Source organism: Asterias amurensis, chromosome 5 (assembly GCF_032118995.1).
Source record: "Asterias amurensis chromosome 5, ASM3211899v1".
NCBI lineage: Eukaryota > Metazoa > Echinodermata > Asteroidea > Forcipulatida > Asteriidae > Asterias > Asterias amurensis.
The window spans coordinates 1,390,328-1,404,353 of NC_092652.1; the positions used below are offsets into that span (position 1 = coordinate 1,390,328).

Genomic DNA, 14,026 nt, shown 5'->3' on the forward strand with positions numbered 1-14,026 from the left:
AAAGCTCACTTTCAAGAGATTTGTTTGTTCATTTAACACCGCAATTGTAATTCCAAATTTAAGTTATAATTAAAAAACTGCAATCAAATTGTGTGCAACAGGAGTTTAAGAAACTATTGGGCTGTGAGAAACTGCATTTTATGCCCCAACACTAATAACGTTCCTTGCTTTTTTAAATGCTAGGAATACTTTCAGGACGCTTTTATAAACTTGTCCCTGCTTTTTTAAAAGCAACGTTTCTTTAAACATGTTTTTGTGGTTCCTCCAAGAAGGTTCACAGATCAAACCACATTTGACATCAATATATTCCATTCGTTTGGCAAGTTACAGATACAATAATTACTCAGTTTCAAACAGCAAAACATGACAATCACATTTTTACAACAACATAACCCGTGAATATTTTGTTATGATGATCAAATAATTCTTGTACTATTTACAAAAAATGAGAGAAAAATTATTCACATCAATTGATAAATTCATGAATGGATACATCTGGCGATTATGTCATCAAGTATCTTAAAAGAACACGTTGCCTTGGATCGGACGAGTTGGTCTATAAAAAGCGTTTGAATCCGTTTGTTATGAAATGTATACGGTTAGAAAGATGTTTTAAAAGTAGAATATAATGATCCACACAAGTATCACTCAAAATTGCACGGTTTTCGTTTTACGTCGCGAACTATCACGGTCGGCCATTTATGGGAGTCAAAATTTTGACCCCCATAAATGGCCGACGTGTTAGTCGACGAGGTAATAAGAAAACCACGCAATTTCGAGGCATATTTGTGTAGATCATTGTATTCTACTTTTAAATCATCTTTCTAACCATATGCATTTTATAACTAACGGTCACAAAATGCTTTTCAAATACCAACTCGACCGATCCAAGGCAACGTGTTCCTTTAAACAATAAAGACACATGGCCTCTAATAATGGCCACCAATAGCTGGGTTATAAACAAGATAAATGTCAAACCTTTTTTATGATTGAAATTTTGCAGGTTTGTTTTAGATTATGTTCAAATGTAACACCATGGCTTTGCACAAGTTGAAAACAACTGAAGAAAAAAAAAACGTCAAAAAAAGAAGAAAACAATCTAAATTACATCACTGTAGGGTTTCAGAAGGTAAACATGAACTAAGATCAACTTTCCTCAAATCAATCTCAACACGATGTAGCTGTAATCTTGCGCATTTTTGGTAGTTGTTCTAACTAGACAAGCATCACAAGACAAGCTAGAAAACATTACAAGCATCAAGAAACTGCATGGATTAAGCATTTTGCAAGATTTTTTAATTTTTTTTTTGGTTTAGTCTGACACACAGGCATGGCAAGCAATTGAGCTTTGTATATAATCTGAATCATTTTCACTGAAATTGCCGGACAGAATTACTGTTTTTTATTTTAGAAATAGTGCATATAGACATAGAACAATATCAATTTTGATAACTATGTTGTTAGTGAACTCTTCACTTAGGCCAAGCAAGTGTTCGTTGCCAGATTTTAAATAAATCCAGGAGTAGGACACTCACAAAAAACCACACAATCTTCAAAATTTGCCGATCAAATATTGACAATCATTCATAATAACTTATCAAAATCCGAAGAAAAAAACAAATAAATGCATGCATTAACTGCAAAGAAAAGAATAAATTATGAAGTTTGTTTTATCAGCTTGTACTTAATGAGGATTCTTCCACACCATGTGTATCACTGGGTGCCCCACTCTGTCCGTCAGATGGTGCCTCACTTTGTGTGTCATCCTCCCCTGGGGTGTCATCTTGGTCCTCGGGATGATCCGCTTCTCCTTCATCCTGGGTTGATCCTTCTGCCTCTGGGTTCATGAGAGGGGCAGGGGTCGGCGTGCTGGGGTTTGACGAGCCCAGATCGGAATCCGATTGGCTGCCGCCATCACTGGCATTGCTGCCTCTTGCTTGTAGCTGGTTCTCAGAGACTGTGTATTGTTAATGAGGCAATTAATGGGTATGTGAGAAGTGAATAGAGAAGACAATAAGGGGAGGGGGTGAAGTGGAGGGGGAAAAAGTTATTAATTGTAGTTTCATATTCATAGTGATCAAAAGGTCATTGAATGAAAACTTTGTGGTAATTTTAAAAATAAAAAAATGTTTTACAGTAGTAAATTAATGTTTCTTCATCAGTAAACTACGTTTACCAGGAGCTCAAAAATGTGCCAAAGCACATGCCTTACAGACCTGAGAAGACGATGGAAGGTCCAACGCACAGAAAAGCAGATGTTGGGGCTGAGAATTTCAGAATCTTATTGATTTACAGGAAAAAACTGTGAATATTTACCCCTTTGAGGAGAGCCTTGCCTCTGGGGAGGCGGTGTTGCAACTGGGAGTGGAGGAGCATTTGGACGAACTTTCTTGGACGGGTTTAATACTCCACAGTAAGCACACTTGAAGGCTGAAACAATCAAGAAACAGAACAATAAAAAAACTGTGTTCAACGGTGAAATCTTCTTACACATTATTAAAACACATGGTATGCTCTGGGGGGTCTACTAGATTCTCAGAATGGCACCTAGAATGGTGACTGACCGTTTACACACTACATGGCTTGATTCAAAGAATAAAAAGGAAAAATCAACGAGATGACAGGGCTTGTAGGTAACAATATTTACTGGACCTGCATAATACAAGACCAGACTGTAATGAGAGATTTTCTACACAGTTTAAAATGTACTATTTTTATTTGAACAAATACTAAGAGAATATCTCAATAGTTTTTGTTTAAAGAATTAAGTTTGCTTTCAATACCAAACATAATTGGAAGATATTTACCAGACTCAACAAGCCAATATTGAACATAATTTTCTGGTTTTAATTACACAGTGTGGTACTTTTTGTCATTGAAAAACGCAAGACTTGTCCAGGCCTGAGTTTACTGGCCTGAGACTAAAATCACTGGCCTTGGGCAAATAAGGTGCTGCAGCACATTCAGCAGCCACTGCCAGAAACACCGCTGCAAACTCTTTTTTAGCCATATGTCTAACTGGGTTATTTTACTTGAGTTATACAACACACAGGACCAACGGCTTCATGTTCCATCCAAAGGACAAAGCATCATGATTAAGTGTCTTGCTTAAAGACACAAGTGTCACGACCCGGACTTGAACCCACACTCTACTGATCAAAAACACCAGAGCTTGAGTCCAGTAAGCTTGACCGCTCGGACACAACACACCAAAGTAGCTCTACAAAATTGGACCATGATCATAGCTGGTGGTGGTCCTCCATCAACACAAGTCTATCTAGCTAAGATAAAGTAAGGGTTCACTTCTTACCTAGATACTCAAACTCTTCCTGAAGAGCCATGCCGTTGTGTGAATAACAGTGTTTACAAATCAGTGCATAGCGACTGGATGGTCCGTCACCGACTAAGAAATCAACGAGTTTATCCACTGTGCCTCTCTCTCTGGGCAGGATTGGGCGAGCTGTGGTCTGGGGTCCTACAAAAGAACATGAAGAAAGACACAACCACTTTATAAATATGTATTAGTGGGCACAAAAGGCAATGTTCAACCATGCATGCGATCTCAAATTTCTTTCAGGTCAAAACGAAGATTTTGATCTTAAATAAGATTGGAATTCCAAACATGAAAATTAATACAAAATCACAATATGTGTCATATGTGGGTCCTTATGGAGTACCCCGGCTTCAGCTTCGGCTTTGACTCTGGCTTAATAGGCTATGTCCGTTGTATGGATGCTACCAAGATTGAACCCAAGCCACAGCCCAAGCCAGAGCCTAAGCCCCAACACAAGCCATGGTTTTGAAAAGAGCCCATGACATTTTGGTCTTTGGTGGAAACAGTCTATTGGATACTCACTCATCATAAGTTGCTGCTGTGGAGTGAGTCTAGGTGCCATACTAGGGGGGCCTCTGACTGGCTGTCTCTGCATTGGTGTGTTGGGGGTTCTTACACCCCTTGCTGTCATTGGTCTCTGACGAAGCTTAGGAACTAGGGACAAAGAAAATTAAACAAGTTTCAGATCAAGAAAAAAATCTTGCCATAACTGAAAATTCTTTAAAACTTCATTAATTTATACACCCGAAAAATACAAGAATTTACTTGTCAGTGGCCATTTTTAAACAATTTTTGAAAATATATGCTACCTGTATTCATATCGCAAACTTAAGAACACTTTATGAATTTGACTGATGAGATTGTTTCTTAATATCTCAGTGGTTCACTGATAAGTCTTCTGCAGGACTTGCAATCACAAGGTTGTAGGCTCGAACTACAAGCTAACCACTGATTTCACAATGACTAGAATAAGTATTAGTAGGATTTGAAACTTTGCATGGTGGAGATAAGATATAGAAGAGTTTGCGGTAACACCATGTAATAACAATCTCTAAATGAGTTGGGGTGGTTCTGAAAAGAACCGTTGGGTTAACTCGACGTTTCGATCAGTATGCTCTGATCGTCTTAAGTATTATCATACTGAATCACAACTTCTTGATTTGTGCAATTCATAATCATAGACGTTAAACCAATGTTTGTATGAGAGATTGGCTGTTGCCAATTTAATGTTTATATGCTGTGGTGGGAATTTGCCAAGTTCACTTGATGGGAAGATCATCTATACGATTGATATAATTGAACCAACCTGGTTGGGCGATGGCTTTGGATGTGGACGGTGTCGCTTGTTGGAGAGGAGGGGGAGAGGAGGCCGGGTCGAATCGATCTAAAATCTCCTTTGCTTTCTTGTAACTCTCCTTGTCTTTAACCTCTTCCAGCTATCGGGACAATAAATAACCAAAAACTATACAAAATTAGCTTCCAGTATTTGAAGACAACAGGGCCCAATTTCATACGCTGCTAAGCACAAAATTTGCATAGCATGAAATTTCTTCCTTGATAAAAACAGGATTACCAACCAAATTGCTTATCCTGAAAATCACATGGAAATCTGGTTAGTAATCCTGTTTTATCATGGAAGAAATTTCATGCTTAGCAAATTTTTGTGCTTAGCAGCTCTATGAAATTGGGCCCAGATCATTGAAAAGATTTACATTAAAAAGTTTAATGACTTAGAACTCCTCTCTTATATGGAGGTTGTAGTGAAGTATTCAGTCCACAATGATTCGGGACCCACCCCAATTACTCCAACCTATCAGAACCAACCTCTATGTTTCACTCGATTCTGTTGAACTGAGGACTGCACCAATTATACTTTACACGGGATCAGGTATACCACCGTAATCAGAGTCCAACATCTTGGATGTGCTGGATTTTGTTAGATTGAGGAAGTATCCCAGTCAATCACTCATCGAATCAGGTAGGCCTATACCACCATGTAGCACCATGACTGATTCAGAGTCCATAAACCAAACAAATGTTGGGGTGTTTAGTTACCATAGGATGGTGGATTTTGTTAGAGTGAGTAAGGAAAGATCCAAGTAAATCACTCATGGGATCAGGGATGCCATGGACAGCGGCAAATGTTTGGGTGTTTAGTTACCATAGGATGGTGGATTTTGTTGGGTAAGGAAGGATCCTAGTAAAGCCTTCAATGGAGTCACAGTGAATAGGCCCCTACTCAAAGGTCACTGTTTCCGAGGCAGACCACAAACCACCTATGTGGACACCTTGTGCCGGGACTCTGGACTGCGTCCAGAAGAGCTGCATACAGCAATGGAGGACCAACGTGTTTGGAGGGCCATCATCTGATGCTCCGCATCGACTAAATGAATGAATGAACAGGATACATTTGTCAACCTTGAAATTCAATCAAATTCCTCAGTTTCACTTACAATTTTCTTCTTCTCTGCTCTCAAGTCTTCCAGTGCCATTTCTTGAGAAAAAGAAAAGAATAAAAATTAAAGTTCAAATAAATCTAAGTCTATGACACACAACACAATGGTACATTACAGCTGTACAAACAGAAGACACTTTTTGTATCCTATCATACTTTACTAGATGGTCATTTTTGCATTTATTACACACATCTTTTTTTCATCTAAACATTTTGCGACGGCTAAATCCGTGAATAATTTGTTTCTTATTTTGATTTTGCCTTATAAATTTGAAACAATTCTGGTCCAGTAAAACCTTTGAGTGGCCTTGTAGATCTACCCCCCAAATTCAACAACCCCCCTTCCATATGAATAAACATCACTTACGATTCCTGGCAATTCTCTTCACAAAATACCACTGAAGTATCTTCCTTATTAGATAGATCCTGAGAAGAGAGGACAACAAAATTCATTGATTCAACATTTTTTTTAAAGGTTAGAGTCACATCATGCCTTCCGAAGACCGCTATTCTGCTTGTGGCTTGTGCAGGCTTCAATCTAGGCGTTAATTTTCCAAGGGTCCACAAATCAAAAATCTGGACTAGAATATGATACATATCATGACTGATCTGGTGTTTCAGCTGCAACTTCCCTCAATAATTGACTTTCTGATCCCAGAATTGACTTTTAAACTTTGAGCTGTCAAGTGAACCAAACTCAAGCTCTGGTGTTTCTGATCAGCAAAGGGTGGGTTCAAGTCCAAGTCGCGACACCTGTGTCTTTTTAGGCAAGACAGTTAACCAGTCCTCCTTTGTCCTATCGATGGGAAGTAAAGCTGTAGGTAAAATGTGTGGTGTAATGCACATATAAAAGAAATTGGGTTCGCTACTGTGTTTCTGGCAATGGTCCCAAGTGCGCTGCAGCACCTTGTAAACCCGGCGCAGTTATAGACGGCCTGCCTAAGAGTATAATTCGAAGCAGAGGTCGCCCTAAGCTGTGCTGGATAGACAATGTGACAAAGTGGAGTGGTAAAAGCGTAGGAGAGCTGAGAAGAGCAGGCTCAATTGAAAGAGACCAGGTGATGGGGGCGACTCCAGGAATGCGCCCCCATTACAATTTGAGGATGAGGCAGACACGGACACAAGTCTTTGCTGAATGATGATCTATAATAAGACTCCAATTACTTACAATACTGGAAAGAGAAGAAACGGTAGAATCTGGGTAGCGCGACCTTTCCAATCTTTAGCTTCGTAGTAGAAATAGAAGAACAGCGCCATCATGAGGTACAGGATGACTGAGTAAAGGAGCAAAGACCCCATATACTGCTTCTCTCGCTGCGTGTCACGTCGCTTTAGGCCAAGGAGAGTATCCATACGTTTCTCGATGGACTCTAATTGCTCCATGGTGGATTGCTTCCGCTGGTTAGGAAAAAAAAAATCATCTCAAAAGTGAGTAAGAGGTTTGTTTCGCATAATAGACGATAGAGGAATGAACCTCATCTCATATAGTTCCAGGACTGTTCTGACTATAGGAGCTAGTCTTTGGCGCTGCGATCCCTGGCCTTTGTAATTGTTATTATTTTGTTTATTTTGACATCTCATCAACAGATGATCGACTGCAGATGTCACAATTTTCAAAGAGTGGTACACAGCCCCTAGCTGGGTCTACCAAATACAATAGATTTTGAATTAAACTAAATAAATGACACTCAAAATTACTGTTGGAGTTGGACTACTTATCACAACAAGTTTACACACACCACCTCCCTCCTACTCCCCCCCCCCCCCCCCCCCCCCCCAAATGATGCTCACAAGATGGTCGCATGGTTGGACTCGGAATAAAACATGTGGATGAAGGAAGGAAATTTAAGTTCCTTTAAAAAACAGATTTACTTCCGTATTTGAAATCACATTTAACTGTAAGTTAATGAGGTCTAGAAATACGAAATTAACACAAATGTTTGAAACGAAATTATCGCGAAGGGTGGAAAATACTAATTACTGAATCTTATTGCAAAAAATCAAAGGAAGGAAATTAATTATCAACATCATCATGGAATGTGGAAGCGGAAAATATTCAATATCAACAGAAAATACTCACCCATAACTTTGAAATGAAGGTCCCCATGGCCTTCTATTCGTCTAACTCTTTTGAATCGAAGAATCAATTAAATTCCTGTCAACGGAGGAAAACGCATCATTGACAGAGAGAGGTCTGGAGGTCGGTATGTGATCTGGTTTCGCAAGAATGTGCCGAAAGCATCAATCACGCAATTTTGATTTCAGCGAAATTCGTGCAGCATTTTGGAATGGTACCTGTTTCTGCGACGTTTCCATTCACAGACTAGCTGGACTGGCACCAGACTAGTATAAGTCAGATCCCCAAATCATCTTTTAATGTTTACCATTCGTAATCACGATAGACGCCTGGGTTTATTTTACAAATTGGAGCAGAAAAAAAAAGACAATATTAATTAATCTGAAAATTATCTTTATCTCTCGATTTCGTCTCTTCCAACTTTGCAAAGAACGACCTTCCTTCTTCAAACGATCAAGCTGACAAGTTCATAGAAATGACATTTGGGTCATTTACTGTTTCCTGTGGAACACGTGTGCATAGCTGCTTAAGCAATTAAACTGGGTCAATTAAATTGTTTAGTTACACGTAGACTTATCGCGGATTGGTCATTTTGATGCTTTTACGGTCCCGTTATATTCATTAACAAAACATTAGATTGCTTATCGTCTGCTGCATTATCACTTCATTCTGTTTGGGGAAAGCTGGAAAGTGTGTTAGCAGAAAAATGGCATCAGAGAACTTCGGTTTGAGGAAACTATGGATGGTTTTCTTTGTAATGATGATTCTTGCAGTTCTGCTGGAGGTGAATGCTGGAAAGAAGAAGAATTCTGACGATGATAAACAGAAGAAGAAGAAGAAGAAAGATCTTCGAGACTACAATGATGCGGATTTGGAAAGACTTTTCGAGGAGTGGGAAGTAAGTTGGTTTAATTTCTTATTAATTGGAAAAGCAGGATGTTCGGGTTGGACCATGGATGTAGAATTAGTTGGTTGGACTTTGTATCAGGTTCTAGGAGATTTATTGTTAGTGTCAGAAAAGAGTTATTAATATTATATAATATTTAATAAAACCAAGAAAAAATTGTTTTGTTTTCTTAAATTTATTTAATTAATTTGTGTTTGACTTGAGTTGATTGCTGATGTTTCATAACTCCCCAACCATATTTAATGAGTGTTTTCTGTCAATTTATTTGCAGACTGGCATTATTCAATACAACAGTGGATGATATTTTAATTTTAATGGAAATACAGTTACAATAGGAGGGTTGATTGTGTACTGTGTTGATGCATTCACCATATTATGTCATGTTACCATATTGCAGGTTATAATATTTTATGAATTATTCAAAACCACACTGGATGATATTGATTGGTCAGATCGTAGTAAGACAGAAGTGGGTTCGTTAAACAATAATAAACGGCATGATCGATGGAATCAACAAGCTTTGTCAACAGTGATAATGATTTGTTCAGAAATTCAATTTAATTATTGGAAACTGTAACCCAACTGTATTGTTCCATATTGACCTAAAAACAGATTTTCTTGATGAAACCAAATTGTATTATTTATAAACTCTTCTATATTTTCCCTATTTTTTACAGGATGCTGAGGATGAACATGATCCAGACGACCTGCCGGAGCACAAGCGACCTTCCCCGACTATTGACATGTCTAAAATGGATCTTAGTAACCCTGAGTCTGCCATGAAGCTAACCAAGAAAGGCAAGACGTTGATGATGTTTGTCTCTGTGTCAGGTGATCCGACCCAGGAAGAGACTGATGACATCACAGTCAGGTGGCAGAGTCAGCTCTTCAACGCTCATTATAATTTCCAGAGGTTGGTCTAGACGAGTGAAGAAACATTTTCTTAAAGGGTTGGGATCAACCCTACTACAGTTGGTTCTCATTGTACAGAGAACTCTGTACTTAGAAGAGGTTCTGCTTATAAATATAAAGACTACATTTTTAAGTCACCAATCTCATTTTTCTCTGTATTTCTTTGTTTTGCTGCCCTCTTTTTATAACGTTCTTGTTATAGGTAATTTGGCCAGTCCCATCGATCTTGCTAATGACTGACTCTTTCCCACACCGTAGGTCTGTAGCTTGCCCCTGTGTGTTTTGAAAGTTTCACTGTAAATGGTTCCTCCTATCAGAATGTTTGAGCATGAAACAAGGCTCTGCTTCTTCTCACCGATACACTTTTGCTTTACTGAGATATAAAATAAAGAGCCATTCCAACAGCTGGAAATTGACGAGAGCAGGATTTGAACCAACAACCTTTGCGCTTTACCAACTGAGCTATCTAGCCCTATAACAAAACAATTAATTTGCTTTTCTTTCTTGTCCTCCTCTGCAGATATCCTGTGAGTAGCGATCGTGTCATCTTTCTTCTGACTGACGGAAGTGTTGCATGGGAAATCAAAGATTTCCTCATACAGCAGGACAGGTGCAAAGAAGTATCAATCGAGAGCCAAGTCTACTATGGCAAAGGCTCTGGGAAAGAAGTCGGCGGAAAGGGGGTTCCAATCGGCAAAGATGAATTATAAAATCGTCCATGAGTTGTTGATCGACATCTCAAAGTTTGTGGTTCAAAATATCAGTACTTTTTTTTACTTATATTGAGTTGAACACACCGTTCAAGTCTTGAATATATTCAATCATTTTTTAAGACCAGCAGACTAGGGGCCAATTTCATAGAGCTGCTTAAGCACAAGAAGTAGCTAAGCACAACAGAACTATGCTGACCAGAATAAGGTTACAAGCCAAAATACCATGTCACATGTACAATTTGTGACTGGTATCCTGCTCATTTGTGCTTAGCAGACAATATTTTTTATAAGCATTATTTTCTGCCTAATGAAATTGGGCCCAGGGCCTATGATAAAGCTGCAAATTCAGACATGGCTTGATAACTTTATTTCATTTTAAGGTCACACTTTTTTTTAAGTTTAAACGTTTTTTGTAAAGGTGCAGAAAGGGTTGAAAAAACCATGCATTTTTTCATAATTTTGGTTCATACCTTCATTGTTTAAGATGTTGAGAGGGGTAGGGTTAGAAATGTTATTTTCCAGGTAAAGTATTTCAATTTTCAAAATTTGAGTTGTCCAAGTTGTTTCTATTTCTTGATATTATTCATCTTGTTTCAAATTATAAAGTTCATTTCATAAAATACTAAGATTCATCTTAGGATGAGTTGTCAGTATCACAGTAGTGATTTGTATCACACTTAAAGACACTGGACACTATTGGTAATGCAAAGACCAGTCTTCTCACTTGGTGTATCTCAACATATGCATAAAATAACAAACCTGTGAAAATTTGAGCTCAATTGGTTGTCGAAGTTGCAAGATAATAATGAAAGAAAAAACACCCTTGTCACACAAAGTTGTGTTTGTTTCGATGCTTGATTTGGAGACCTCAAATTCTAAATCTGAGGTCTCAAAATCAAATTCGTGGAAAATTACTTCTTTCTCGAAAACTATATGTCACTTCAGAAGCAGCCATTGCTCACAATGTTTTATACTATCAACTTCTCCCCATTAGTTGTCACCAAGTGAGGTTTTATGCTAATAATTATTAAGTAACCAATAGTGTCCACTGCCTTAAAGATCATTCTTCACTCTTCGTGAAATGGAACCCATTATATGAATTGGTATTTCGTTTACTTTATGCATTCCCAGTACAGGCATAACACCGTCATTGAACAATCCATGTAAATAAACATTTAAGGAGATTTCTTTATGCCTACTATCACCAGAGAAGTGATTTAAACAACAAAATGTGGTTAAATATTTTGTTGAATTATGTAAAAGAGCTATAAAGTTCAAACTTCAAGTGCCTTAAAAACTTTATATTTTGTATTAAAATGGTATAACACACCCAATTTTTTCTTGTTTAACCTTATTTTAATATATATATTGGTGTGTATGTTGTATTGAAGGCCGTCGGAATTGGGGGCTACTGCTAAGAGACAATCATGCGTTGAAGTAAATGACCACCTTGACCAACCCAAACTCAACAGTCTGCCAATTCCGATACAGCCTTATCTTCACATCTCATATTTTCAAACGAAGTTTCTTTTTTGGGAGGACGAGGTGTTCCATGTAGAACTCAAAAAGAGCATCAGTCGACCAGAAACCGACAAGTAATGGTGTATATTTTGTCATTTTTATGCATTATTTTGATTTTCCATACAATAAAAGCAATTTGGAAACAAAACAAGATTGACTTTTTCCCCTAGCTAATTGAAGCTAACAATATATAAAAACAATCTTAAGACTGATTTCCCAAAATGTATTCCCCCTCCCCCCCTCTCCCAATGATTATTTCCCCCATAAATCAGCATTACGTTGACAAAAGCCACTCCATGACCCTTCCCTTTACGCATCACACTAAATCAAAAACAGTAATCCTATAAAGTCAAATACAATTTTTTTTTAATTTCCAGAAGTTCCTACACTGAAGTACATATTATTACTCTTTGTACAAATATCCGAAAAAATATTAAAATTACTCCATTTCTGAAAATTGTTTTAAAGTTTACTCTTGGAAGAATCTTCAACTACTTTTAATAGTAATATAGCAAACCATTTCAAATGTTATTAGTATTCACATTGTTTTGTTGACCAAACACAAAACATTCTCTATGTGTTTCGATCCATCCAATAAGTCGAAAAGTCATAATAAATAATATAAAATGGGAAAAATCTGACAGCTCCGTGCCAGTTTTAAGGAGTCCTTTTTTATTTCACATGCTCCAAGGAATGGCAGTTTGGTTTTTAATTTATTATTGATACACAAAACAATAAATAAATTGTAAATAATATTTCATTGTCAATCCACACAATATTCACTGGATAATGAAACAATGGAATAAAGCCGACACTTGGGACAAAATTCACGAATGTGAATATTCCAAGAAAATGGCGACATGGCCTGGTCCCTCTCCCCCTTAATCTAGAAATAGAACCTCCCAGATGTTACAAGTCCCAGTACTTTTGACCAGATGGGGGTGTGTATGAACCAAATTTTCTAACAATTCAGAGACTGGTTTTCAGGGGGCTTTGGGTCGGATTTAACAACCAGGCATGCAACTTCTTAGCGCATCAGCTGACATTCTCTCCTTTTTTTCCAGAGGAATTGTATCATTGAGAGCCAAACATCCGAGACAATTTATCTTTTTTTTGTAAATAATAAAGATGCATGTCTGAACGGCTGAATGAAAACTGCTTTATTCTAACAAATGTGACGCCGATCAAATCAAAACAATTGGGACTTTTTCATGGGTGCCTACACATATTAAGGTTAAATTATTGACCAACAAACATTTGTTTAAAATCGCGGTCTCATTAGGCACCTAAAAACAGAGCTGCCATCATTAGCATCTTCCAATCAGGAAGATTGTGTATAACAAGCAGGGAGATATTAAAAGCAGTGGACACTATTGGTAGTTGTCAAAGACTAGCCTTTACAGTTGGTGTATCTCAACATATGCATAAAATAACTAACCTGTGAAAATTTGAGCTCAATCGGTCATCAAAGTTGCGAGATAATAATGAAAGAAGAAAATACCCTTGTCACACGAAGTTGTGTGCGATTAGATGGTTGATTTTGAGACCTCAAGTTCTAAATCTGAGGTCTCGAAATCAAATTCGTGGAAAACTACTTCGTTCTCGAAAACTCTGGCACTTCAGAGGGAGCCGTTTCTCACAATGTTTTATACCATCAACCTCTCTCCCCATTACTCGTCACCAAGAAAGATTTTATTTTAATAATTATTTTGAGTTATTACCAATAGTGTCCACTGCCTTTAAGAATTACATTCAACATAATAGGGAAAGTTTCCATAATCAGGAAGGTTGTCAAATTTGTTCAACAGAACATGGAAAGATTGTTTTTTTTTTTTTTTTTTCAAGGAAACTCTGCAGATTTAGGGAGAGTGGGCAGCTCTGTGAATAATCTCTTCTTTGTGTTACCTTGAAACGAAATGGAAACCATTCTTAAATTCATTAATTAATTAAAATATAGAAACCGACATGTTCAGTTTCTTTCAATGTGTGGTCTTCAAATACTTATAAAGTTTTAAATTAAAACAGTACATAAATAGAGTTTCCACTGAAATTTAACATAAGTTCATTCAAATAATTTTGCGTTTTATTTTGTACAATGACCCTGATT

The 14,026-nt window shown here is 37.5% G+C and overlaps 2 protein-coding genes across 2 annotated transcripts; one reads left to right on the forward strand and one right to left on the reverse strand.

The window, feature by feature from the left end:
• Positions 1 to 824: 824 nt before the first annotated feature.
• On the reverse strand, positions 825 to 8,071 carry LOC139937071 (endoplasmic reticulum junction formation protein lunapark-B-like). The gene is made up of 9 exons (XM_071932059.1): positions 7,870 to 8,071; positions 6,958 to 7,187; positions 6,157 to 6,215; positions 5,788 to 5,828; positions 4,641 to 4,770; positions 3,857 to 3,988; positions 3,311 to 3,475; positions 2,317 to 2,430; positions 825 to 1,957 (listed from the first exon to the last, which is right to left on the reverse strand). Exons 1-9 carry the CDS (start codon positions 7,894 to 7,896, stop codon positions 1,674 to 1,676), a joined length of 1,182 nt encoding a protein of 393 aa, XP_071788160.1. The 5' UTR covers positions 7,897 to 8,071; the 3' UTR covers positions 825 to 1,673.
• A 177-nt stretch (positions 8,072 to 8,248) lies between these two features.
• On the forward strand, positions 8,249 to 11,202 carry LOC139937072 (LRP chaperone MESD-like). Its single transcript, XM_071932060.1, has 3 exons — positions 8,249 to 8,764; positions 9,451 to 9,686; positions 10,206 to 11,202. The coding sequence occupies exons 1-3, from the start codon at positions 8,573 to 8,575 to the stop codon at positions 10,393 to 10,395; spliced, it is 618 nt and encodes a 205-aa protein (XP_071788161.1). The 5' UTR covers positions 8,249 to 8,572; the 3' UTR covers positions 10,396 to 11,202.
• Positions 11,203 to 14,026: the final 2,824 nt, after the last annotated feature.